Source organism: Caloenas nicobarica, chromosome 2 (assembly GCF_036013445.1).
Source record: "Caloenas nicobarica isolate bCalNic1 chromosome 2, bCalNic1.hap1, whole genome shotgun sequence".
Taxonomy (NCBI): domain Eukaryota; kingdom Metazoa; phylum Chordata; class Aves; order Columbiformes; family Columbidae; genus Caloenas; species Caloenas nicobarica.
The window spans coordinates 124,647,550-124,673,437 of NC_088246.1; the positions used below are offsets into that span (position 1 = coordinate 124,647,550).

Sequence of the window (25,888 nt, forward strand, 5' to 3'; positions counted from 1 at the left end):
CCGCGCCACCGCTATGGCGGGCGCCCCCCGCAGGCGGCTCGGCGGGGCTCGGCGGGGCTCGGTTCGGGCCGCCCCCTCCGCCGCAGCCGGGCGGGCTCGGGGCGGGCTCTGCGCTCACGGCAGTTCCGGCGGAAGGGCGCGGCTGCAGCGGCGGCGGCTGCGGGCCGCGGCGTGGGTGTCTCCGCAGGGATGGTGCAGGACCCGCGGGGGCGGCTGGTGGCGGAGCTGCTGCTGCGGGCGGGGGCGGCCCGCGGCATCCTCTGCCTCTGCTCCCGCGCCTTCGTCGAGTGAGTAGCGGCCACACCGCCGGCACCGGGCGGGCCCCGCGTGTCCGCGTCCCCCGTGGCCGGGGGTGGTTTCCACCGGGGGGGTGCGGGGAGGGGTTGTGCTGCTCCGGCCGTGGCGGCTGCAGGCAGGGGGAGGTGCACAAAAGGATCCCTGTAGGTTTTGTTTACCAAACGATCCCAGCTATAAAGCGGGGGGGGCGGCAGGAAGGGCGGGGGGGGGCAGGAAGGGCGGGCGGGAGCCCAGCCAAGCGCCGGTTCCCGCGGGGGACCTTTCCCGCACCGCCGGTCGGAGCCCGATCGCTCCCGGGGACCGCGGGCCGCGCTGCCTGGTTTCCAGGCGGGGCAGCGGCCGTGCGGGGCTCGGCCCGCAGCGCGCCCGCCCTCCGCCGCCGGGGCTCCGGCGGGCGCCCCCCGTCCCCTTCTCCCTTCCCCAAACGGGCGCGGAGGCACCTGGAGCCTCCCCGAGGCAGGGAAGCGGGCTTCTCCGTGAGGAGGGGAGGGGGCATGCTGCCCGCGGGCTGTCTGTGGCAGAGTCGTGATTCGGGAGAAGAGGTCGTGGCCGCTAGCGGAGTTTTGGGTCTTAAACACAGTTTTTAATTGAGGCACTTGTGGAGATGAAGTGCCATCAGTGCTGGGTGGTGGCTGAAATATTCGCAGTTTTGGACCGAAGACGCTAAATTCCTCCCACTTGAGCAGAGTGTTTTGTGGGCCAAAAATTTAATTCCCGGGTGTACTGTGTAGCAGCAACATTTTTCTGAACATCTCTCATGTGGGCTTTTCACGTCAGGCTTTCAAGTGCTGCCTTTTTCATGTTTTTCTTCACTTTGTGTGTTTAGAATCACAAAGCAGCCCAGGTGAGGAAGTGACCTGGAAAGGTCATCTGGGCAAGCATTTCATGGGAAGGGAAGCCTAAATAAGGTTATCAACCGCCCTGTCCAATGGTGTCCTGAAACCTCCAGCAATGAAGACTCTACCATGTTCTTGGGGAGGTTTTTCCACTCAATGATTGTTTCTACTCTAAAAAAAAATCATTTTAATGATGACCTGTGTCAATATCTCTCTTGATTTTCACAGAGATCGAAAATTATATAAACTGGGATTAAAAGGATTTTATGTCAAAGATGACAATGACAGTACAGGTAAGATGATAAAATATACTGTGTAATTTGATGTGCAGTTAAAGTGAGTTAGGTGTGGTTATTTAAGGTACAGTAGGACAGTATAACTGCTAACTCATAGTTTTGTTCTTATTCCTGGCTTGCTTTTTAGTGCTTTTGTTATAGGGATGAATGTGAGGAATAACTTAGCACTTGCATAACTTTCAAGTTACTATAATCTTGATGTGGAAGTTTGTGTCAAACCAGGTGTGATGCTCATTTGCACAGACTTACCAACTCACATAATCTCCACCAGGTGCACAGAGCAGATTAGCTCGCAAGTATCTGGCCTGTTCTGAAATCATAATTTCAACCTCCCCAACTCAAAATTAATTATATAACAGAAGGTCTGTGTTAGAGAAGTTCCTTTTCCCTAGGTTTCCCATGGCAGAGACACAGACATGGATTCCAGAAATTCTCTGAAAAAGTTCTGTAAGAAGCAGTATACCAAGTAATTTAATAAGCTAAGGCAGTGAATTCCCTAACAGACTGCAAATCCTAGGTGTTTGTCTGGGAGAAATACTGTCCTGCTGCCTCTACCCCAGCCTAGGATGTTGGCTGTTGCCGAGTAATCTGCTGGGCCAAAAGTAGAGAAGAAATAATAGCCCTAATGGGGGAAATTATTATTTGTATGTACATGAGGAATCATATGAGGAGAACTAGAGATGTAAGTCTCTCTCTGCTTGCTTGTATTTTAGGAATAATTGTGGTGCATGCTCTGGCAAATTCAACACCTTGCCCCATCTTCCTGAATTTCCCCACACATTCCTATCTGAACATAATTCATTTGGTATCTGATTTTTCCATTGCTGTCTTGCTGGCTCCAGCATTGTATAATAGCTTGATTTGAAAGGAAGGAGTCTGAACAGAAAGGAGTGTCCATAGAAGCTGAGAATGAATAGCACAGGTTAGATGGGGACAGTGTGAATGGAGTGAAGGAGGAGAATGGAAACAATGCTTTTATGCACATACGACTGAACAGTGGTGAGAGGAATCAGTTAAAAACAGAAGAGTCTTGTGCTGTGTGATAATTTACAAGTATATACTGACTGAAAAAAAAATCTTATATTTTTCAATTTTACAGAACTGTGTTGATAAAACTACGTTTGGTTTTATCAGCTATGATTCTGTGAACTGTGTCGAGAGCTTTTGTATTTCATAAGTTTCTTCAATATACAGTTCCTACTTTCTCAGTGGTATTTGTCATTTTATTTACATATGTTGCTTAAAAAATCGATAGATGTGCAAGCAGTGTTTAGGTAGTTGATTAGTTATTTTCTAGTTCACACATTACATTTTTATAAAATCGTATTATCTTTGTTAGTATGTTTTTGAAAGATTTGTAACAAAACCAGTGGTTTCTTGTATTTTAAGCTTGCTCTGATACATGCCAAAAGAACTCCTATGAAGAATTTTCTTTTCCTAATAGTACTTTTTTTGGTTTTTTTACTGGGCGTTACTGTAGGTGAATGTTTGTGGTGGGTTCACCCTGAGCACCCACACCGCCTACCTCAGTTTGTATTGCTGAGCATCACATTATACAGTATTTAGTATCTCTTTAGCCAGCTGGGGTCAGCAGTCTCAGCTGTGTCCCCTCCTGATCTCTTGCCCACCCCAGCCTACTCACTGGGGACGGCAGAGTGGGGAAAACAGAAAATTATGATGCTATGCAAGCACTGCTCAGCAATAGCCAAAACATTGTTGTGTTATCCACACTGGTTCAGCCACAAATCCAAAACACAGCGGGGTGTGGGCTGATACGAGGAAAGTTAACTCCACCCCAGCCAGACCCAGTGCAGTGTTTTGGTGGTTGAAGTTAGATTTTCGTTCCTACTGATAGTTACGTGGAAAAAAAGATTATTTTGACAAAAATTTTAAATAGGAAAGGAAGCTTAAGAGTCAGTTCTGCTAATTTTTGTAGGCCGTGCTGTTGCATTGAAGTATCAGAACCAGATTATATTCACTTAATATAATTTGTTAATAGGGGAGGAGCAAGCATCTGAGGAGGAGAACCATTGTCCCAATGTGACATTAAAGGCGGATACTAATCATGCTCTTGACCTGGAAGAAGTTGAGCTAGACTCGGAGGCTGAGCTCATGAAGAGTATGGGATTGCCTCTCCAGTTTGGTGGGCAGTCAACCCACAGGGACTTTGTGGTAAATTTGTATTTGCTTTATTTGTTCTGTTTACTTTGTGTTTCCAGATCTAGGGGCATGTCTACTCCTCAGTTATTTTTCAGACTGCAGTTCATGGAAATGTATCTGAGCTGGCTTTAAGCTGCCTGCCTCGCATACTTGTAACAACATACAGTACCATGGTCTGTGCAGTTTGTAAAATCCATTTGTCAATTTGACTAAACAGGGTCAGGCTGTGATTTATGCTTCCATGTCTATATTATCTTGCTACTAGAGAGAGTGAGTTTAAAACAGCCATGGTAACCTTGATGCTCTGCATCAGGACAACTAATACACTCCAATCTGAGCACCTGTGTTCACACTGTCTGCCTTAAGCATTTCATTTTAGATAGTAATATAAAAAGCAAATTCCCCATCCCCCTTGCAGCTGATAGAGCCAGTCTGGTCCAAACGGCAGGAGTGAGGCTTGGGTGCTCTGCTTCCCAAGGGGAGCATTTGGGCTTTAGAGGAAGACTGAAGTTTTTCCACAGATGAGAAAAAGACAGTGGCATATCCACATTGTTTGCCTTATGGAATATAGACTTCCCTGGCATTAGGAGAGTACTTCTGTGCAGAGCACTCCATGGTTCTGACCTAATTAATTTGTAAATAAATAGGAGAAACTTGTATGTGATTTCAATTTATGGCAGGCAAACAGACCTTCTAGGCATCCAACTTCAAGCCCAAAGTATATATGCAATTTTTGTTGCTATGTAGTGATACTGCAATAAAGTTGAATGAAAAAAATAATATATGTTTTTAGTAGATTATTACTGAGCATTGTACTTTGCACTGTACGTATTAACACGACATTATGAGGGATGTAGATAAAAGATTAATGCTGGATCTCTGAACCTAACTTTTATAGTCCACTTTATGCATTGGTCAATGCGACAAAAGTAAGAATTGCAGCTGATGGGATATTTGGAATGATATCTGTGCATTTGCAGTCTTTTGCCCATGTGAGTTGTAGTTCCTCATCACTGCTGCCTTTTTACCTGCCAAACTTAATTTGGCAGTTTATGGAAAAAAATGGCAAATTTATCTGATAGAAAAACTTGCTTCTCGTGACTTTTTTTAAAATCTTGTTAATATCTATAAGCACAGGAAGCCCCACTGAAACAAGTGGAGTTGTATTTGATGAAACCAACAAGTGACCTTAGTGTCTCAGTAACAGCTTTCTGCCTTCTGTTCCACTAGACAACTGTAGTAGTCTGAGTTTGTTGTAACAAGTGAAATGGTTGTTTTGTACAAATGAAAGGGCCACCTGTTTGGAGAGGAGGCTGTTTCCTTGTGTTTCTGTTACCCAGCTTGGAGATCAGTATGGGATGGGAAGTGTCTTCAGAGGATTTACAGAGGTTACAATTACAAAGCAATGCTTTTTTGTTTAAAGCACCCAAAGATAGCAATGATTTAACATTCTGTTAGGCTGAGCATTATATAGTCATTACCCTAATAAGACACCTGAACAGCGTTTGGCCAGCCAGACACCAAGCAGCAGTAAGGCTCAGCCTCCACAGCCCCCTAGAACAGGTCCGTGATGTTATTGAGATAGTGTTTTACTGTTGAGCTCAACCCAGTGTCCCCTCAATTCCTGACCAGCCTCCTTTTAGGATTTCATAGTGTTTCATGTCGATGTCTTTCCTTCCGAATCCTTGAACTACTGATAACTGCCCTCTCAGCAGCCCAAATTCTGTCTGTAATTCTGCCTTTTATTATGAGTGTCCTTCTATAGACTTTCTGGCAGCTCTTTCTCAGAACTTCCTCAGAAATGTCAGCCAGGGTTATGCAGCAGGGCCCTACCAGACCCATAAACCCTACAACCTTTTGTGGGGAGAAAGCTAACAGCGGGGTTGCCGTGACAGGGAGGGTTGCAACGAAAACAGAAATGTGCTTGGAGAGAGGACAAGAAAAGACTGCGTATATATTGTGGACTTCTAAGTATGTTTTTCCATTATATTTTAGGCAGCGGAAAATTACAGAAAGAGAGGCAACATGAAGATTATGAAAAAGAAAAAGAACAACAAAAAACAGTTACAGCAAAAACATAAGGATAAAATGGAGCAGGAATGCCAGAATCAAGCTTGTGGTGGTGATACCCTGTCCATTTCTGGTGAGCTGGCCCCAGCTAGAGAGCAGTGTGAGAAGAGCATCAAACCTCAGGTTGTAAGTGAAGGAAACTGTGAAAGTTCAGAAAGTCTTGCAAATGAGGCTTTACCCAGTGAACTTAAAGAAAAATGGGAGAAGTACTGGAGCGAGTACGGAGAAGGCCTTCTTTGGCAAAGTTGGCTGGAGAAGCATCAAGAGGTCTCATCATGTGAGGCCACAACACCCTCTGAGCCTTGGAATAGTCCAGACACCAAGGAAGAGTGGGAGCAGCATTATAGCGAACTGTACTGGTATTACTGGGAACAGTTTCAGTACTGGACAAATCAAGGGTGGACTATAGAGAGCTCACACGGTGACAACGTGGAAGCTAATGGGGTTGCCCAGGAGACTGGTCTTTTGGGAAGAAGGAACTTGGTTAGCCCAAGTGAAGAGCTGGGCTTGGAGCTGTCTCCCTCTAATACCAGAAGTGAGGAAACACTCCCTTCACGTGCTGAGCCCCACAGTGAAATAATCTCTGGGGTTTGTAATTTAAATCTGAATTTAGAGGAAGTGGAGCAGAGCAGTGCAGCGCTAACAGTAGCCCAGCGAGATCCTCAAGAGCACAGTTCATCTGACAGCGAAAGCCAGGAGCCCCATGATGGAGGAACGAGGAAAAGGAGTGCATCTTGTGAGAATAAAAGTGGTAACCAGTCAGGTAATACAAAATCAGCTAAAATTGATTCAAATAGAATTTCTCTAGCTGGTTATATACATTATGCTATTTTTAAAAAGTTGATCAAGTATTTTGTAGAATGATTACATACTTGATTCCTTTTTCTTTCCTCTGCTTCTCTGGAGGATCTCTCTCCTCTCTAACCTGTATATTGAATGCGTTCATCAGCCAGAAGTGATTTTAACATAATATGTACTTCATAAATCTTCAGATGTCCTACAGGAAGTGGCGAGAGAGCACTGTTGGTGTGCGTTTATTTATCTTGGTATTGCAGCTGTGTTGTTCACTAATGTGTCTTTTTTCATTGATAGTCTAAAATGAATGAAAACTCAGGTTGGTGTTCTTGCGAATCTGACAAATTTTAAGAACAGCTTTTTGAGAAAAAAATAGTTCTGGGGTTAGGGCATCCACAACTTCTCTGGACAACCCTGTTCCAGTGCCTCACCACCCCCATAGTGAAGAATTTCTTCCTCGTATCTAATCGGAATCCAGCCTCTTTCCGTTTAAAGCCATTACCCCTTGTCCTGTTGCTACGTGCCCTTGTAAAAAGTCCCTTTCCAGCTTTCTCGTAGCCCTCCTTTAGGTATTGGAAGGCTGCTATAAGGTCTCCCCAGAGCCTTCTCTTCTCCAGGCTGAATCTTTGCATAGCTAATGAAATGAAAACAAAATTTACGAACAAGGAAGAAACTGTTTTGAATTTGTATCTCGTAGGCATTTTTCTTCGTGAACTGAGATAATTTGAAGTTGGTCCATCTTATTACCTCTACAGTGTAACTAACGCTGAGAGTTTGTATTGCTATGTTGTCCCTCAAACAAAGGCAGGTGAAGAAGTGTGTTTGGCACTCGTGACTTGTTTGTCAGATTCAGATATGTACCTAACTGTAGCTGCAGACGTACTTTGGGGACAGGAAGATAAGGAATTAATTTATGCTGAAGGAAGACAGAATCTCATGTATCTTTTTTAGGTTCGCAGGGGTCATGTAGCTCAAATTCAAATGACAAAGAACAGTTGCTGCTTCATGACCAAAATGAAGATGAGGATGAAGAGCCTCCTGAATACAGATGTGCCAAAGTCAAGAGAAGGCGAGTAATTAAATTTATACAAGCTTTTTTCTCAAGAAGCCCAGGTCCAGAAGCCTCCTGATTTATATTAACTATTTGTTTAATTGAGATTGTGAGTTAAAACTTCACTACAAAACCACATAGTTTTCCATCACTGCTTATCTCTTTACCTGGCAACAAATGGTAGATACTTCTTCTCTTTCACTGATTTATGAAAACATGTATGGCCTCGATGACTGTGCAGGGTAACAGTACTCTTCTTGTGCCACTGAAGTATACGGAATTGTTAAATTGGATAGGACAGCTTGCTTATCTAGGTCTAGTTAGTGTAGATGACACAAGAATGATACTAAATAATTTGTATTGTTTAACTGAGTTGTTTGCTACCAGTAAAATGCTCAGTGCTATGGCAAGCATAAAATAGCTAATCTCTGCCTTGTCATGGTCTTTTTCTTTCTTCTCAAAAAATATATAGCCTCAAAGATGGTGGGATGGCTCTTTCTCTCTAATAAATGTACAAACGGAAAGGGGAAGGGATGGATGGAATTATCTGCTGGTGCTGTAGCTTTGGTTTTGTCCTAATAATTTTGTTGTTGCCATAGCATTAGTAATAGATAATAATATCAATGAAGTTATATATGATGAAGGTAATTTGGAAATGGGGTGAACAAACACTGTCTTCCTTAGTTCCCTGTGGAGCTTGATATTAAATATTTGAAGAGGTCATTTGGAATAGTTGGAGTATTATAACCCCGACAGAAGGACGTATGTCCCTAGAATTGGGGGTAAAAAAAAAAAAAAGTATATGCTCATGTATATGAATAGGCTGGTGTTATCTGCCTTACTTGGTTTCAGCAGTGTGTGGAAGAAATTACTGAAGCCCACATTTAAATGTTTTCAATATGTGAATTTCTCAGTGATATATCTGTAAAATAAGGGCGTTTTTTACACTATGTAACATTGTCATCTGCATTTTTTCCTAGCCATGAACTGGATGTGGATGAGAACCCAGTGGAAGATCCTGAGGAAACCTGCTCTGTGTTGGGTTTCAGGCATGGCACTGGACAAAAGTAATTGCTTATGAGGAACTCAGGGGTTTTTTTGTAGCAATTCAGCTCTTGTTGTTATTCAAATAGATCATTCATCTCCATTCCCTTCTTGTTAAACTTTTGAAGATGATTCCCAGCATTAGTATCTGCTCTTAATAAAATTGTCATCCTTTGGCTACAGGGAGAAATGCAAAGTACAGATGAATTAACAAGAAAAGTGCTTTGAAACGGAAGTGTAACTTGTAAGCACAGCAAGTGTAAATGTTGAATGCCTGATCAGCTACTTAAATTAGAGATGGTCTTCTCAGTTTGGAGTCCTCTGAGCTTAGATCATAATTTATATCTGTTTCCTATTGGAATGAGGTTGCTTTATGCTAATAAAATGCTGCTATACTAATGAAGTGTTGCCAGGGTATTAACCAGTGAAATTTTGTTTTTGGTGGTGTGACATAAAGATACAGTGGTCAGTGCTGTAGAAGTAACATCATAGGGCAGAGGCAGACTGTGGCTCAGGTGTAGCAGTTCTGCAAGATGCAAGTTGTTTAGTATGTGTGTGTATATATATATATGTTTCAAAGAGGAGTGTGTCTTGTAGCTCTTTCGGAGATTCTTTGCGGACACCAAAATCAAAAAGATGTTTTAGTCTACCAATCAAGATATTTTAAAATTTCTTTTGCTTCAGTCTGGTCTGGGAAATGGTTTCCACTTAAAGTTATAAAACTATCAGAAAAAAAAATCTAAAACAAATTTGGGTAAACATTTTCAAATAAAGAAAAAAGTTGTCATGAAAGTGCATTGTTTCGCAACTACATCCGGTGACATATATTTTAAGAGCAGAGCAAATGTTTTATAAAGAAATTATTTAGTCTAAATAGACATCAACATTCATGTTAAAGTTTCTAGATTGGAAATTAACCTATAAGTAATTTTTTGTTGTTTTTAAATTTCAGATATGGTGGAATTCCAGATTTTACCCATCGAAGTGTGCAGTACTTGGAGAAAAAAGCAAAACTCAAGTCCAGATTCTTGGATATGCGTAAACCAAGGAAGAGCAAAAACACACACATCTTCTTTACAGAGGAACCTGAAACGTCTTGCAAAAAGTCTAAAACTTTGAAGAAGGCAAGTTTGCTAGTGTTGCTGTAGTTCATAGATTTATCTGCTCATTTAGCTGTTGTTGAATTATGAAAACGAAAAAAATAATAATTGCCCCAAGTAGGTGGCATTTTTTAAGTGTCTGGCTACTGCTCTTTATTTCTTTTCTTTTTTTTTTTTTTTTCTTTTATGCCCTGCTTAGGTGAAGGGTTAGTTAGATTAGGGTGGATATGGAAAGGTATTGGCGGACTCTTGGCAATCTGTTTATATATATAATATGATATCAAAAGGAATGTGAGCTTAATGGCAAAGTTATGTGAAAGTCATTCCTAACATCTGGGTGCATCATTCCTTTAGAGGTGTGTAGAGGTTTCTGTAGTTACTAAAAGTATCTTTGGTTTTAAAATGCATATGAGGGCATTTGTTAGTGCTGGCATTTCAGCAGTGAGAGAAAAATGTTTGTATAGGTTAGTGTATTTCATGTAACTCCATGTTTTTAGTAATGCGTATCAACGTTTTTGTTTGCACCTCTACCTGCATTTATTTTCACCTATAGCTTTATGCTTTTTTTTTTTTAACTCTGAAATTACTAGTGAGTACAAAAACTTGCTCACTGTAGATTTTTCTGAGGCTCTTTAAAATCTGTTACCTCAGATTTTCAATGTTACTTTGCTGTCTTCTGGAATGCTTTGCATTCCCTAAGACCCAAGTGCAGAACACTATTTTCTGGTGGTGACAGCTCATGTTGTATCGAACTCCAGTCCCATTGCTAAAATTTTTCATCAAAGGCTTGACCATGGCCATCTTGTACCCGTGGCCAGTATATATCGAGGGCAACTTCTGTCATGTGAAATTAAAAAAAAGTTATAAATTTCCCCAGACTTTGTGGTAAGGAGCTGCCCCAGTCCTGGTGCCTCTCAGAGCAACTGTCAGGTAAAAGTGAGCATCTGCATGTGCCTTTGAGGAATTTGGACTGATGTCTGCATGTTGGTTAGGATGTAATGCTGAGTTTTATATTGTGCAGCAGAACTCTTCAGCACATGCACAGTTTGGTACATCTTGGAGTTTACCTGCTCATCCAAACCTGGCAGGCAGAGTGCATCTTCTCAGAATGCAGATCAGAGAAAAGGTGGTTAATTTAAAAGTAGTAGTCTTGGTCACCTGTGCTGTGGCAAGTCTGACTATTTATATTTCAGATATTATTTGAGAATGATATCCTGTATTTATCAGTCAATTTTGTGGAGTTTCTCTTTGCAAGTAGCTGATATCTCATTCCCAAAGACAATGTTTTCCAGTGTTGTAAGAAAAGAGCAGAGTTAAGGACTTGCATACCCTCCCAAATGTTTTGGCTCCGGATATTTTACTTTTTTTTGAAAATACATGTGGTAGAGAGTGCACGCATGGCAGGTGCTTTTGAGCTGTGAGGCTTTTAAACTGTGCTTTTGGTATCTCATCATCTGTGATGTTTGACAATTGCAGGTGGAAGAGTTCCTAAAGCGGGTTAATAAACCCGAGGAGGAAGCCCCATCCCAGCCAGCCTCCCCTCCGGCTAAAGCGGAGGCATCATCCTCAAGCGGTGATTCAGAGGATGAGGAAGGCGTTACTGACACACAGACCACGACACTGAAGGCTGAAAACCAAAAATCACCGTTTTCCAGTGAGGCTGTCACAGAACCTGGAGGGAGTGACGTTGAGGGGGACGTGGCAGCAAGTGGCGCTGGTGGCCGGGGCACGGGGAGGCCGGAGCGTGGCTGCGGACGGCAGCTGGTCTCCCTGGATATTCCCAATTATCTCCGGGCAGAGACGGAGGATGTCAACCAAGGTACATCCATCCGTTTCCTACAGACTGGAAGTGAATGTGCAGTGTAATTAATATCACAGCGTTGTGTGGTGTTTATTTATTTATTCTGTTTATGCAAAGAGACTCGTTAGGTCCAGGGGGTAACGAGGCCAACTGAGAGCTGTGCTGGTGGAAGTAGCTTATTGCTGGAGTGCCAGAATCCCAGGTCTTGTCTTCATGGATAAATAGTCATTGTTGATCCTAGACATGATCTAACAGGTCTCCAGTTCACACTCTTTTTTCCCTCTAAGGATGAGAGTGTTTAACTTCAGGTAGGTGCATGGGCTGCCAGGTTTTGGGTTCTCAGATGCACATTGCTGAGCTTTGGGGAGCATGTGTTGTTGAAATTACTTTCTAAGAATTAAAATATCTATAGTATGAACCTTTCTATAACACTGTAAACAAAGGAGACTGGAGGGTTATTCAGATTTCTGCATATAGTTTAATCCTTCCCACAGTAACTTAATTATGTTAAATTTCTACTATAAAACTTTTGCCCTAGTTTGGTTTTTACTCCTTATTTATATGTGGGCATTAAATTGGTCTCTGATCCACTTGTTCACTCACTATGTAGAGTTTATTGCCATCAGTTGAAGATGATGGCTAGCCTGTTAAGATTCTTAAATAATGGGTGAAGTCCTATGGTTTTTTTTAGGACTCTGGCAGATACCTGACAGATAACGCTATTCCTTTGATATATAGGATGCTCTCTTTTAACTTAAACCAGTAATCTTCATAATCTGACAAATGGTAATAAAGGACTTTCAGCAGTGTTGTTAAACTTGAGCATTTTATATGTTAACTCTGCTGATTACATTCCTAGCCTACAAGAACAGTAATGGCTAACTTTTTCAGTGTCTTCCAGCTGTAGACGAAAAAATTACTGGAAAGAAGAAGGAGAAAAAAAGGAGGAGAAGGAATAAAATTGCTCTGCGAGCTATACCTGCTGAGATTGCTGCTGATCCGGAGCTGGTCAAGTACTGGGCACAGCGCTACCGGCTCTTCTCTCGGTTTGACGAGGGAATTAAACTAGACAGAGGTGCGTTTAGTGCAACGTGCTATAAGATGTATCCAAACCTGTGGCCCTTTTTGCGATTTATTGCTGATTTTCTGATAAGAGGAGCATTCTTGATTGTGTGTTTTCACCTCTGCATAAATTCCATCCCCCAGTAGGCAAATGAACAGAAGTCTTGAACTTCAGTAGAGCTTCTAGCATGGGACACCCCTGTTTGCATTAGTCCTGATGTTTGCTGAAGATCATACTGTAACCAAATTATGCTTGGTCAGGACTCTTTCAGAAACTTGATGATGTGTTTCCATTTCTGTATTTTATAAAATAATCTTGTGAAACTTCAAAATATGCTGATGGATCTAGCTTTGTTCCAACTTTCAGCAGTCACTTTCAAAGTTACTTTTTTCCATGTTTACATGGGAACCACTTCTGAATCATAAATTTATAGGTAAAGGAGGAATTAGGATTACTGCTTTTTTGTATTTTGAGTTTATTGGTTTTGTAAGCCTTTCACTTCTGATGCTCTCCCACATAAACCTGTAGATTATTTGGTAGACCAGACATTGCTGTAAAGAAAATAACATGTCGGATAAGAGACAATATGTTTCTGGTTTATTTGTTACAGAGTGTAATCTTTATGTTACGAAGTTTTTTGTAGTTGTCTCAGTGGACTTGTCCTTGATAAGCCAGAATCCTCAGCACCAAGTTGAACAAAGCATTTACTGAGATTCAGACATATCTGTTTGCTTCCATGAGACTTTGCTTAGCAAATCGCTAGACTGACCAGACTTTATAATCTTCAAAGCCTGTATTTACTGGCTGAATGTGTTGAGCCAAAATTGTTGGGATTAATGCTAAACCTTCAATTGTGCGAAGGGGTCAGTTGTTGTTTTTTATTTAGGTAACCTTGAAATAAAAGGCGAAAACGCACTTCTTCCCTTTCCTTTGCAGAGGGTTGGTTTTCCGTCACTCCTGAGAAAATAGCCGAGCATATTGCCATCCGTGTCAGTCAGTCGTTCAATTGCGATATCATAGTGGATGCGTTCTGTGGGGTTGGAGGAAATGCTATTCAGTTCGCATTGACCTCAAAAAGAGGTAAGCAGGTGATGCATGTAGCGCATTGTTTTGTTTCTTCAATATTTTTCACTAAAAATTTGGGTGTGAACTTAATTCACTGATTGGTTTTTTTCCAGTGCTTCTGAAGAAAGAGAAAATTTTTTTTTTTTGCTTCATCAGACTCACAATATGAGCTGTCTTTAAAAAGGACCTATTAAACTGCTTTTCTATTTTAAGTCAAGGATTCATGTTGCACTAGTCAAAGTTATTTTTATGTGGCATAGTAGATAGTCTATCACATAGTCTGAAGACTACTGGTAAAAGTTGAGTTCTGTTTGCAGTGCCAACTTGAAGAAATGCCACAAAGCTGCTGCTTTTCCTAATGGTTGCATGAAGTCTCTGTACTCAAAAGCAGGTTATGTGTGAATAGTATTTAAAACACTTGAATGATCACCTGCACGTGCAGCAGAACCAAATACAGAAAAGTGATAGTAACTTAGTGTAAGTTCCTGTTACCAGATAATTAAACTGCAGTGAATCATGAGTGTGCTTTCTGTAAAAACATTGACTGCTTGATACTCCTCTACTTATCAAACACTGTAGTAAAATACCAGCTCATCTAATGCTGCTGAGTAATTTCTGAGCAAGACAAATGGTAGCTTGTACTGCATTAAATTTGGTGGGCTATGATTCATTCTAGAAATACTTTCTAAATTTCACATAGCTTTCTGTATTCCTGGCTACATTTTTATTTCTGTGTTTATGTACTGCCCTTGTCCCACACCTTATGCGATGCTCAGTATGTTTTTCAATTCACTTTTTGGTATGGTGTGATCAGCCACAAGGAAAATACTTATCTTCAACAAATGAGAAGAATAGGTTTCTAATTGACCCTGTTTAAGCTGTCCAGCTCCTGCCAAGCTCCAAGCAAGGAGGACTTCTCTCTCTCATAGGCAGACAGCCTTACCTGTCCACTGCTTGGGCTGAGATAAAGGATTCTTGTGATAGCAGATGTGTGACTCCTGAAAGCCCAGGTTTCCCAGCTTTTCAGCAACAGCTGAGCCTTCCCAATCTTGGCCACGTGGCTTCCCTTGCTGGTTTGTAAATGCAGCAGTTCTGCTCTTGGTGGAACCTCTACTCCTGCCATACAATGGCAAGTCCTTCCCCTTTGAGGAATTGTAGCTTCATGTCTACCGTGACCTACAAAACCAAAGTCGTCAGCTACCACACAAAAGTAAAGTATAGACGTGAGTTTATCTGGTGGCTGCAGAAGAACAGCTTCCTTCTGAAACATCCTTTTGGTGATTGGGCAGCGTTTGCAGTTTATGTTAACCCGTGTGTTTGTTCTCTCTTTCATTTGCAGTGATCGCTATTGATATTGATCCCGAGAAGCTCAGTCTTGCGCGCAACAACGCTGAGGTGTATGGTGTGGCGGATCAGATTGAATTTGTGTGCGGAGACTTCATGGTGCTGGCGGCTGGCTTGCAAGCAGACGTTGTGTTCCTCAGCCCCCCATGGGGGGGGCCTGATTATGCCACTGCTGAAATCTTTGATATTCAAACGATGATTTGCCCAGATGGATATCCTTTCAAAGTTATGCGTTGTCGTGGTTGTGATTTTCGGTCATTTACAAGCAGTCTTCTTTCTTTCTCTTCCTCCCTCTTTTGACGTGGATGTTGCATGTCCGGTTGGCTGACTGGGGACAATATGAACAGCAGCTGAAGTCCCAGACATGCTGCATTTGTTTAGTCCGCCTCCCCCAACCTCAGCTGTATAAATTTGACCACCTAAAATTAAATGGTTTTATTTATTTTTTAAAAATTCATAGAATCATAGAATAGTTTGGTTTGGAAGGGACATACAAAGCTCATCTAGTCCAACCTCCCTGCAAAGAGCAGGGACATCTTCAAGTAGATCAGGTTGCTCAGAGCCCCGTCCAGCCTGGCCTTGAATGTCTCCAGGGATGGGGCATCTACCACCTCTCTGCGCAACCTGTGCCAGTGTTTCACCACCCTCATGGTAAATAATTTGTTTCTCATGTCTAGCCTGAATCTCCCCTCTTTTAGTCTAAAACCGTTATCCCTTGTCCTATTGCAACAGGCCCTTCTAAAAAGTCTGTTCCCATCTTTCTTATTGTGGCCTTTCAGTATTTAAAAGGGGCCTATAAGGTCTCCCCAGAGCCTTCTCTTCTTCAGACTGAATAACCCCAACTCTCTCAGCCATGACTTCTCAAATATCACGTCATAATTATTCTTAAAAAGAAAAAATCCTTTACAGAATTTTAGTACCTTCTTAACTTAAAGCATTCATTCAGCAGTTTTAACTCTTATAAAGGAGGGTTTTTAAAAAACTCCTTTCTAAGGAGTTTAAGGAATTTTTAAAGCATTTTTTTAAGTCATTATTTTATTAAAAAAACCATGAAGCAATCAAATAGACATGTGGTGCCTATATAAAGGCAATAATGACTTTGTCATTAATTCCGTTTTGTAATTGATTTATGAAAGGTGTATCTTACTCAAACTGTTGTCAATCATAGCACCTGCCTGTGACTTGGGAAATCACAAAAGAATGCAGGAAAAATATTAACCCTTTTAATTAATGTATAAAATTCCAAAGTAACTTATTAACAGTGGTACGAGCACTCACAGAGCTGCAAAGGTATTAGCATAATAATTTAATCAAATATGAAGTGTGCTCTTTTTTTTTCCCAAAATAATCTCAGTTGTTGCCTTTTTGTCTAAAATGCAGTCGTATTTGTAAGAGCAAAGAAATCTTGCGATGTGTGTCAGAGATATTCTGCAAAATACATCAGAAAACAATTATCAAACCAATGTATTTGCTAAAAACTATAGTCACATTTCTCAAATACTTTTCTGCAGTTCAGTTACATTTTCTAAAAAAAAAAATTTTTTTTCCTAGTTTCTGAAGCAGTAATGGTGAAATAAAGGGTTTCTGTGTTTAGATAATACTAATTTCTGCATTTCAGAACACTGTGTAACTCACACACCCAGAAGAATAACTAGGATTTAATTGCATAATGATTGAATTTAGGACATGCTTTTAAAATTAATTAATATAAAGCAACTTCTCCCTCCCCATTCTTGTTTTTTCCTTTACTGGCTTCTACATTTGAAATTTTCAGGCTCTCCAAGAAGATCACCAACAATATTGTGTATTTTCTACCTCGGAATGCTGACATTGACCAGGTGTGTTACTGGATAAGGGCTTGGTAATTACAAAAAGCTCAGCTCACCTAAAACATAGGTATTATAAGCATAAGCTTGAGACTTTTAGGTCTGTTCAGCTGAATGTGGGGTGTTTTTTTTTAAGTTTGAACCTTATGTTGTTATTTCTGTTTGCAGTACATATATTCAGAAATGGGAGTAGTAGATTATTTCCATTATTTTGATACTGTTCCTTCATAAAGCAACAGATTGGAGGTTCTTATAGAAGATCCAAAGGCAGTAGTTTTCTTGAAAGCCAGACAGATACATCATTATAAAACAAAAAAATATTTTAACCAACTCTTACCATCTGAGAAGTTGCTGAGTCCTGAAGTTTCATGGCTTTCAGTTTATGAAGGAGTTGCACTGTGCAGCCTGCGATCATGACTATCTCTGATAAGTAGATCAGAGACAGAAGTCATGCCACCGGAGGTGGTATTGATGTTGTCCACACAAGTGTGTGGTTCCATATGGGCTGCACGTGTTGCAGTGATTAGATGCATTGCTGGCTTGGTAGAGACACAGTTTGTTTCACCAGTATGGGGGTTTTTGTAGTAGAGATTTTTGTTACAATTTTTTTTTTAAGTGATTAGATGACTGTAATAATTCCCCTGAGTGTCTGGTTTAGTTTCCTCTGTATATTTTCTATGTTAATTACGTCTTGTAGATCTTTTTGCAAAGAAAGGAGTGCTGAGACATTCTTCTCACCCGCACCATGCCACAGAACTTCCCAGGATTATTTTCAGCTTTTCCATAAGCTGTGGCTGACTTAGAGCAGGCAAAGTCTCCAGCCACATCTGGTTTGCAGAACTGTTTGTGACAAACAGCTGGCTTGAGGAACAGGTTGGAATTTATGTGGCCTGAGTATTAGCACACTGTGACCCCACACTATGCGTGGCACCATTTGTACGGCAAGTGATGATTCAGTTACGTTTTGCGTTTCAGGCTGGTGAAATGTCGAAGTGATTTATGAATCTTTGAACAGGGATCTTAATTTTAAGCAGTTTCGCTAGTTTCATCTTCTAACTGCTGTGTTTTATCAAATGTTTCATGACCACGATGAAGAATGAGCTTACCAGGTTTCTGCTCTGCTCATGAGCACTTTTTGCTGTATTTATAAATAGGCAAAGGCATCCACATTTCACTTACTTTCCTACAAAAGCATCTAAGAGTACTATCCACAGGCCTGCACCTGTAGATTCCTACAGAAGAACTGGGCACATCTACATGGTTGGGTTTGGTGTCTTGCCACCTGTACATCTTGGTCCGATTGGCTCTGAATGTTGTTGATGTGCTCCAGGTGTTCCCTGATGTACACCCATGGGTTTGCCTTTACACAAATGGCTGAAGAGTAACTGCTGTTGCTCAAAAACATGACTTTGTGGTCACATCTTGTTAAAAGCATGTGGCTGGAGGCCTGGGTCAGTTCAGTCGTCCAGGCTATGGGTTGCTCTCAGGAAGAGAAATCAGTTCTCTATGCCTTCCTCTAGAGATTGTGACAGTACAAGAAAAGGGAAGACTAAAGGTTGATGATCTGGGAGTGGGGCAAGAGAATGTGAATCTAGCCCACTGTTTAGGGAAATGTGGTCTTAACCCTGTGTGGACAGAGGCATGACCATGACATGACTGTCCCAAATGTGACTTTAATGGATACTCTGGTCCATAGGAGACTAGTTATGAGTTTGGCTGCTTTCATTTCTGCCTGTATTTAAATTTCTGAATTTACTGCCTCTATACTTCCAGGACTCTGAATGTCTAGGAGGGGGGAAAAAAAAAAAAGGAGGGAGGAAAAAAAAAAATTTATCATTGAAGTTCCTTAATGGTCAGTGTAGATAGTTGTGTTCTCAATTTGATTGTGGTTTTGCCCACAGTTCTCATCCATGTTACTTTTGTCATGGACCAGATAGGGTGGCTTCTCATGCAACAAGTGCCTTGGCAAGGGCCTGTGGACACCTCTGCTGGGGTGTAGTGATGTAGCTTGGCTTGCGAATATAGTCCATAAACTCCAGGGGCCTATAAAAGCTTGAGGAAGTAAATCTCAAACACTTTTTGCAGGAGATTAATACCTTGAAGCTGAATAACTTGCTGAACATGTTATCTAAAGCCTTAGATTTGAATGGGAACTTAAGATTTTAAGTTCGATTTGTCGTAACATTGCTCAGGAATGTAAGATTTGTCTCTTCTGAGTCCTCAAAAAGTACCTCTACATGTATGCTCATACACATATGCAAGGCTTTCAGAGGTGGCTTAGCTCCTAGAATAGGTGGTCTAACATGCTTAACCTGTAAGGTGGCAGTTGTTAAAACTTAAGTACTCTGCTGCTTGTCCTTTGTTGTCTGGCTTGAATCTACAACCAAGATGTGCTTTGTCAATTAAAATTGATTCAGAAGCTGCCTTAATTGCCAGTGCAGACCTCCATGAAGGTGTTTATCCTGACTGTGAGCCGATGTAGCAGTGCAAGTTTGCTTCTGACAGTGGATCTCAAGCACAAATATAAATAAATGCTCAGCAGTTAGAAGGAACCTTACAATAAGAATACTGTTCAACCTTGAGTTAAGGTGGTGCAAATTTAGCAGCAAATATGTGCTGATTTTTAGAGCTAGATAACTAAGATACAATAGGGATCCTGCTGCTAGTGTGAAGGCAAGTGGTAGCTGACCTTGACCTGGCTGTGTTAGAGGACTCAGTGTTCATTGCCTTGCTGGCAGACAAGACAACCAACCTTGTTCCACATGATTTTATTGCAAAAACAGTGCTGCTGCTTATGTCTGCAGGCACAGCATTTGCTGTGTAGAGTTAGTCTTGTAGAGAGAGATGGGGTTCTTTGAATCCCTTAAAAAATTCACTGAGTTTGGGTGTAAAAGGGGAAATGAACTTCTGTACTTCTGCCTCGAGAGGGAGCAGCGAACCAGTGGAATATGGTTGGTGCTTTTACAAGAAATGTGAAACATTTCCCTTAATTGCATCAATCTCCTTCTTTACAAGCATGTACTTGTTACAAAATTTGTAATGCTTACAGCTCCATTTTTAGGTCGAATCAATCTTTCAAAATTTTCTTTCTAGTTAAGGAATAATCAGGAATTATATATAATGTGTATGCACATACACAAAAAAATATTTTGTTTTATTAATACTCTGTATTATGTAGCTCCTGTGCGACACCTTTGTTAATACCCATCTCTTTGCAGCATCATTACACCTGAGTCTTTTCTTTCTTTAAGGTTTTTTCACAATCTTTAAAACAAAAGAAAAATGAGGGGGAGTTGTGGAAGCTACCAGCCAGAAGTATATTAATACTGCTTCAGTTCTGGGGGGCTGAACTTGTGTTTGGCTGCTAGTGGTGTTTTTGAAAAGCAAAACAAAACCTACTTAGAGTAGGAAAGAATTAGAAAACACACTTTCGAATAGGCTTGCTTATGCCTCAGCAAAATGAAGTGAAAACATTTGATAAATACTTGAGTAGTTGAAAACTGATCTTGCCTTCTATGAGAAGAACTAATGTACTAATTTAAGCTGATATTATTAAAGAAAAAAAAAAGAGTGAATATGCATGCCTTGGCAAAATTTGGATGAAAATAAATTTCTTCCACTTGCTCTGCTGTTGATTGACTCTACTGGAAGCAGGGAGCCTGCGGTCAGGGAACGGTCAACCTTCCCCAGCATCCTTTCCTTTCTTGGCTGGTACCTCTGCCTGTATCTGTATTGAAAACTTTGGGTGCATCTTTACTATTTACAGATTTAATGATGTGTGCAAACCTATAAATTGAGTAGATTCATGGCTTTGGGGTTTGGAGGGGTTTGGGAGGGAGATGTTTGGTATTTTTTTGTTTCATGTGATAGCTAGGCCCAATCTAGTGAAATAATTTCATTTCTTCTGGAGACTTTGTTGTCCTAAATGTTGGTATTACCGACCTGGCTTGTGTTCCAGCTGCTGCCAGAAGATACGAATTCTCTTCTGTTCCTTGTCTAGTGCTTGAAATGATTCCCTGAGCCCAGAATTAAGTGAAGTGCTCTTGATCCTGATAGTCACACAAAGAATACACATCATGCAGGTGCTTCTTTTCCATTCCCTTTGTTTGCATATCGTCATCATCTGTTTTGAGGTGGTCTAGAGTAAGACACTGAAACCTTGTTCTGTCTGCAAGTCTTGTGCCTGGACAGGAAGATGTTTGCTGTGTTTCTGGTTTTGAAAGTCCAGTTGTTAAAAAGGACTGGTCAATGAAGAAAGCGTAAAGATGGAGAAAACTTATTTTATTGTTTTTGTTGTTACTGTGTTTAATTCTAACTGGTGTCATTCCCAGAACAGAAAATCTTACCAGAGAGCTCAGCTTAACAAAAGAATATACAACCACCTCTGTGAATTAAGAAATTTGATGGGAGGCTGACTGTAAAGCTGCCACTGTCTCCTTTCATTTAGCTGTGATTTTAGTTGAGGTTGGTGAAGTTGGACCAGATGATCCTTGTGGTCCCTTCCAACCTGGTATTCTATGACTTTGTGATGACTTGAGACCTAGTCAAATGTGACTTCACAAACAATGTCTCATTTAGTTAGGAGTAAATATAACAGTGAGCAAAGCAGTGGGTGTGAGAGGTCAGGAGATGATCTTGGGTTAATTTGATTGTATTTTTAAGATGCTTGGGTATTACAGGAGTTGGCAGGTAAAAAGAATGTGGGCTGATGTCTTTTGCAAGCTGATCGTTTTTAAGTCAATATAATTGCATACACTTTATCTGCAACTATCATGTTAATAACAGCAGCTTTTAAGCAGCCCACTTTAAACTTGCATATGTTCTCTGTCCTTGATGATGAAAGATAAAATCATGAGATTCCCCCAGCTTACACCAAGCCAGAGTGGCACTTCTGGACTTCAGTCTTCCTAAAGCTTGTAGTACTTGAATACTGAATTGTAGTTTCCCAACCTCGAGCTTAAAAAAAAAAAAGTCTAGGCTGTCAAAGGGTGGCAGCACCACTGTGGCATAATTCGCTGTAGACCTGTACATTTTGAAAAAAGCTGCCTGAGAGAATTTCGTTTTGTTACCTTCAGTGTAAAGAATACTATTGCCTTTTTTTTTCAAGTGGGTTGGGATCTTTTTTTATCCCGTAGCCTTTACGTTGGTTGCGGGCAGAGGGGGTTCCTCTTTTTACTAGTGTTCCATAAAATGAAACTAATCACAGAGTCCTTGTGTGACTGCCTATTAAGCCAAAAAGCTCGTATTTCTCATACCCTAGAAAAGTTTCTTGGAGTAGGGGAAAAAAAATGACGATAGAGCTTTTTAATCCACAGTAACCTTAGTTGGTGGCTTGAACAGATAGGAAGTTACTTTACTAAAGGAATTTCATTGTGATTAAAAAAAGCCCTGCAAGGCCAGTAGGAAAACCTTTGAGCTCAAAAATATGTCTGAACAATATAAAGCAAGTTTGCACCTTAAGCACCTTATGCTCCTGAAATAATCTGCCATGTTTGTTTCCCCTTTCATATTTCTTTTCTGATGTCCCTTCTTTCAAACTTTAGACCAAACCTGCTGGCTGCATTTTTAATGCTCTGTGGCTGTAGCTGTGGACTATTTCCATCAGCAGTTGCTGAACTGAAGGATGAAGCATCCAGGTGAGAGGGATGCAGGGAGGCATTAACTCAAGCTGCATCCTTTGCCTCATCCCAGGCAGGCATGTGGCAAGTGCAGAATTACCCAGCGCAGCAAACGAGGCAATATCTGCCCCACCAAGTACAGGGGTTTGGGCTAAAGAACAACCAGGATGAGGAGAATCATTATGTTTGCCCAGGAAAATGCAAAATAAACAAATTTTGGACTTGTTTGGGTTTTTTTGGTTTTTTGTTTGTTTTTTTTAAGTAATTGAGAAACCCTTCCATACTCACCATTGTAGCTCACTGCAAAAGCAGGAGATACGTGTCGGTATTTCCAAAAGTAGGTGAGCACCTTTGCTTTTCTCAAAGCATCATTCCTCAATCTGCTGTTATTTTTAGAGAGCGTCCCTCAGCTAAGCTGGCACCCCTCTGCAGCTTGGTGTGTCGCAGCTTTCCCTCGTTACACGGTCAGGGCTGACTGAGCCCTTCCAAGGAAAACTTGGCAACTCCAATGTGATTAAACTTGCAACCTCCAGCAATCTACAAATAAGCATTGCTGCAGAGGATTTGCATTTTTTCTCCTCTGGGTATCGGGGAGGTTGAGGAATGTACAGTGCCAGGTCCGTCCCTGCAGAGCTTACACCCATATGCTTATTTAGATTTTTGTCACCTTTGGGTTTATGAAATACCTTTAGCAGTTGTTTGGAATTAGTTATCGTGGATTTAACACTTAGAGACACAACACAGCATATGTAACTTCTCGGGTGTCCTTCAGTAGATGCCACCCCTCAGTGGAGGAGAGACATTTAGCCTGTGTTATCAATGAAGCATTTTGCTTTATTTGGTCTTCTAAGAGGAATATTTAGTAAACACTTGTGTTTGATATCCATTAGTCATAGTTAGATATAGTTAGTGACACAAATTATGCCCCGAAAGCAGGTGTACGTAACCCTGAGACAATAATTTCAATGTTCATATGTTAAGTTGACCAATTAATATTTTGGAATACCTAAACAAAATTAGCTATAAAGTACAGAGCCCCTAACACTTTTTGGAAGGGTCATTCCAGCTTTTGTTTGTAATAAATTAGAAGTACAAACTTCTTCCTAGAAAAAATACGGATTTCCCCACAATGTTAACTGCTTTTAGGATTTCAAGTAAGAAAAGATAAGTTGTAAAATTAACATTCCTGATCACTTGCCAATTTCAGATTCTTGTGCTATTTATAAGTCAGCTAGCTTCTGCTTTTTTACTTAAGTGGCAGGTTCCTCTTTGACAAGAACGTGGAGATTTTTTTCCTATTACCATTAGATTGAAGGACAAAGAAACGGCTCACACTTTTGTTTTTGTCTGCAGGAACAAAAATATTAAAAGATGGGAGAAAAAAAACTGTAAATGCTTGGTTTAGATAAGTGTAGTAATTTTCCGGGCAGGTCAATAAAGGTTCAAAGTATAATTTAAATTAATCTGTTGTTTCCTAGTAGTAGGCTGGTTTTTTACTTACAGTAAAATAGAGGAAGTTCAGCATGTTTATATTTAAACCTGCACTACAGAGTCAAGTCTCAGAGGAGTTTACAGGCGTTAATAATGCAGCCTGAACTTTTAAGTTTCAGCTGCTAACATCACAGACTTCTTGGTTTAAAGATCAGTTTAAATCTACTACAGGCTTGTAGACCTTGGTCACTTTGCTTGGGAAATTTCCCTGTGTATGGAACTATAGAAATAGTTTTCCTGCTCAGGCAGGGAAACCAGCAGCAAGGAGTGGAGCTGACTGTGGGGCAGAGACCCCCACCGCAGCACAGGGCCTCGGTGTCCATCATGCGGGGGTAGAAAGCAGTCAATGCTCAATTTTGGTGGTGGTGTCTTCCGTCTGTGCAGTCTGTCCTGCTGAGAAATGGGTAGCCTGTATGGCTGTCATCCCTCAAAAGGGTCATCATGAGTAGGAACAGGAGAGGAGTCAAGAATCATAGAGTCATGGAATGGCTTGAGTCAGAAGGGACCTCCAAAGGTCATCTAGTCCAACCCCCTGCAATGAGCAGGGACATCTTCAACGAGATCAGGTTGCTCAGAGCCCTGTCCAGCCTGGCCTGGAATGTCTCCAGGGATGGGGCATCTACCACCTCTCTGGGCAACCTGGGCCAGTGTTTCACCACTCTCACTGTAAAAAAATTTGTTCCTCATGTCTAGCCTGAACCTCCTCTCTTTTAGTTTGAAACCATTACCCCTTGTCCTATCACAGCAGGCCCTGCCGAAATCGCATACTCCAGTCCAAAATTCAAAGTCCACTGCAAAATGTTGTCTGTCTCTAATCATTAAGCATTAAAGATGTTCACTGGGCTTGATCAACCGAGCATGAACAGCGGAATTCTCACTCCAGTGGTTGTAAACACGAGAGCTGGGCCTGGCGCTGCCTGACGGGCTCTCCCTGCCTGCAGCTACTCAGCTGCCTACAGCCTCACCCCCAGCACTGACCAAGACCCCTCTGCAAACAGCGACATTTCTTTTGGTTGCAATAGCAGCAACAAAAAACTGCTAACTGCTTTTTGTGAACTTCTCTACCTCTTTGATTGGGTTTTGTGGGGGTTTTTTTGTTTGTTTCTTTAGGTTCCAGCGTCCCTCCCTCCTTTAGCACCACCTCTATGCTTCCTAATTTCAGGATTTGGTTTTACTCTTCCCCTAAAACTTGGGCTTTTGACGCTTTCCAGTCACAGTTTACAGGTTGCTTTTGCCACAATTGGGTGTCTCAAATGCCAAGTGCCCTGCAAACTGGAGCCTAGCATCTCTCACATGGCGTGTGAAACGATGACTATTTATCTCTAGTTCTGGAGTCCTCCCGTTTTTCATGGCTTGGGGTGGGGGGAATTTTTCAGTCACAAAAAAAGCCACAAACCACTTCTGTGAGTTAATGGAGATACTGAAAGAGGACTAGAGGCATTAGGTGACAAGAAATATTGTCACCAGTATTAACAAAGTCAAAGACGTGGTTTACATATTTCATTTGAATAAAAGGTTTGGGGTTTTGCCTTTTGGCCTGTGCATTGATTGATTTGGTTTTTCACTCTTTGTTTTTCAGGTGGCTTCCTTAGCAGGGCCAGGAGGGAAAGTTGAAATAGAACAGAATTTTCTCAATAACAAACTGAAGACAATAACAGCTTATTTTGGTGATCTAATAAGGCATGACATCTCCTGAACTCACTGTGGATTCTTCCAAACCCAACCTCCTTGACTGCTGCTTTCCTTAAGCTTTTGTACAGCTGGCTGGTCAAAAATGACTTAAAGCCATTTTCCACTTTAATTTTTGTTGACAAAAAAAATTGTTGTTTATTGCTACTGTCAATAAATGTTTTATAATAATTTTTACAAAATTATAAATGTAGAGTAGCTGTCAGTTTAGGAAAAAAAAGATCTTTATAAAATGCAGTCTTGCAAGGTTCAAGCCCAGCCAGTCAAAGGGGACTCCAGGGTTTCTTTACAGTTCTCACCTGCGCAACCTCTGTACTCGCTCTGGTTTTGAGCATTCAGAGG

The 25,888-nt window shown here is 41.2% G+C and overlaps 1 protein-coding gene across 3 annotated transcripts; it reads left to right on the forward strand.

Moving 5' to 3' along the window:
* The first annotated feature begins 135 nt into the window (after window positions 1-135).
* On the forward strand, window positions 136-25,682 carry TGS1 (trimethylguanosine synthase 1). Of its 3 annotated transcripts, none has more exons than XM_065628646.1 (13): window positions 136-287; window positions 1,362-1,426; window positions 3,429-3,601; window positions 5,585-6,422; window positions 7,406-7,523; window positions 8,486-8,572; window positions 9,502-9,673; window positions 11,126-11,468; window positions 12,352-12,525; window positions 13,450-13,593; window positions 14,918-15,134; window positions 16,682-16,760; window positions 25,437-25,682. In XM_065628646.1, the coding sequence occupies exons 1-13, from the start codon at window positions 190-192 to the stop codon at window positions 25,551-25,553; spliced, it is 2,625 nt and encodes an 874-aa protein (XP_065484718.1). In that variant the 5' UTR covers window positions 136-189; the 3' UTR covers window positions 25,554-25,682. The 3 variants fall into 3 exon arrangements, with proteins under 3 accessions (XP_065484718.1, XP_065484719.1, XP_065484720.1); XM_065628647.1 differs by lacking the exon at window positions 25,437-25,682 and adding an exon at window positions 20,707-21,133; XM_065628648.1 differs by lacking the exon at window positions 13,450-13,593.
* Window positions 25,683-25,888: the final 206 nt, after the last annotated feature.

Excerpts from the sequence above, each read along its gene's own strand:
- TGS1 (XM_065628646.1), top strand. The coding sequence starts at position 190 with ATGGTGCAGGACCCGCGGGGGCGGCTGGTGGCGGAGCTGCTGCTGCGG. Across the intron at positions 288-1,361 it reads TGCTCCCGCGCCTTCGTCGA|AGATCGAAAATTATATAAAC; the intron begins GTGAGTAGCGGC and ends TGATTTTCACAG. Across the intron at positions 11,469-12,351 it reads GACGGAGGATGTCAACCAAG|CTGTAGACGAAAAAATTACT; the intron begins GTACATCCATCC and ends AGTGTCTTCCAG.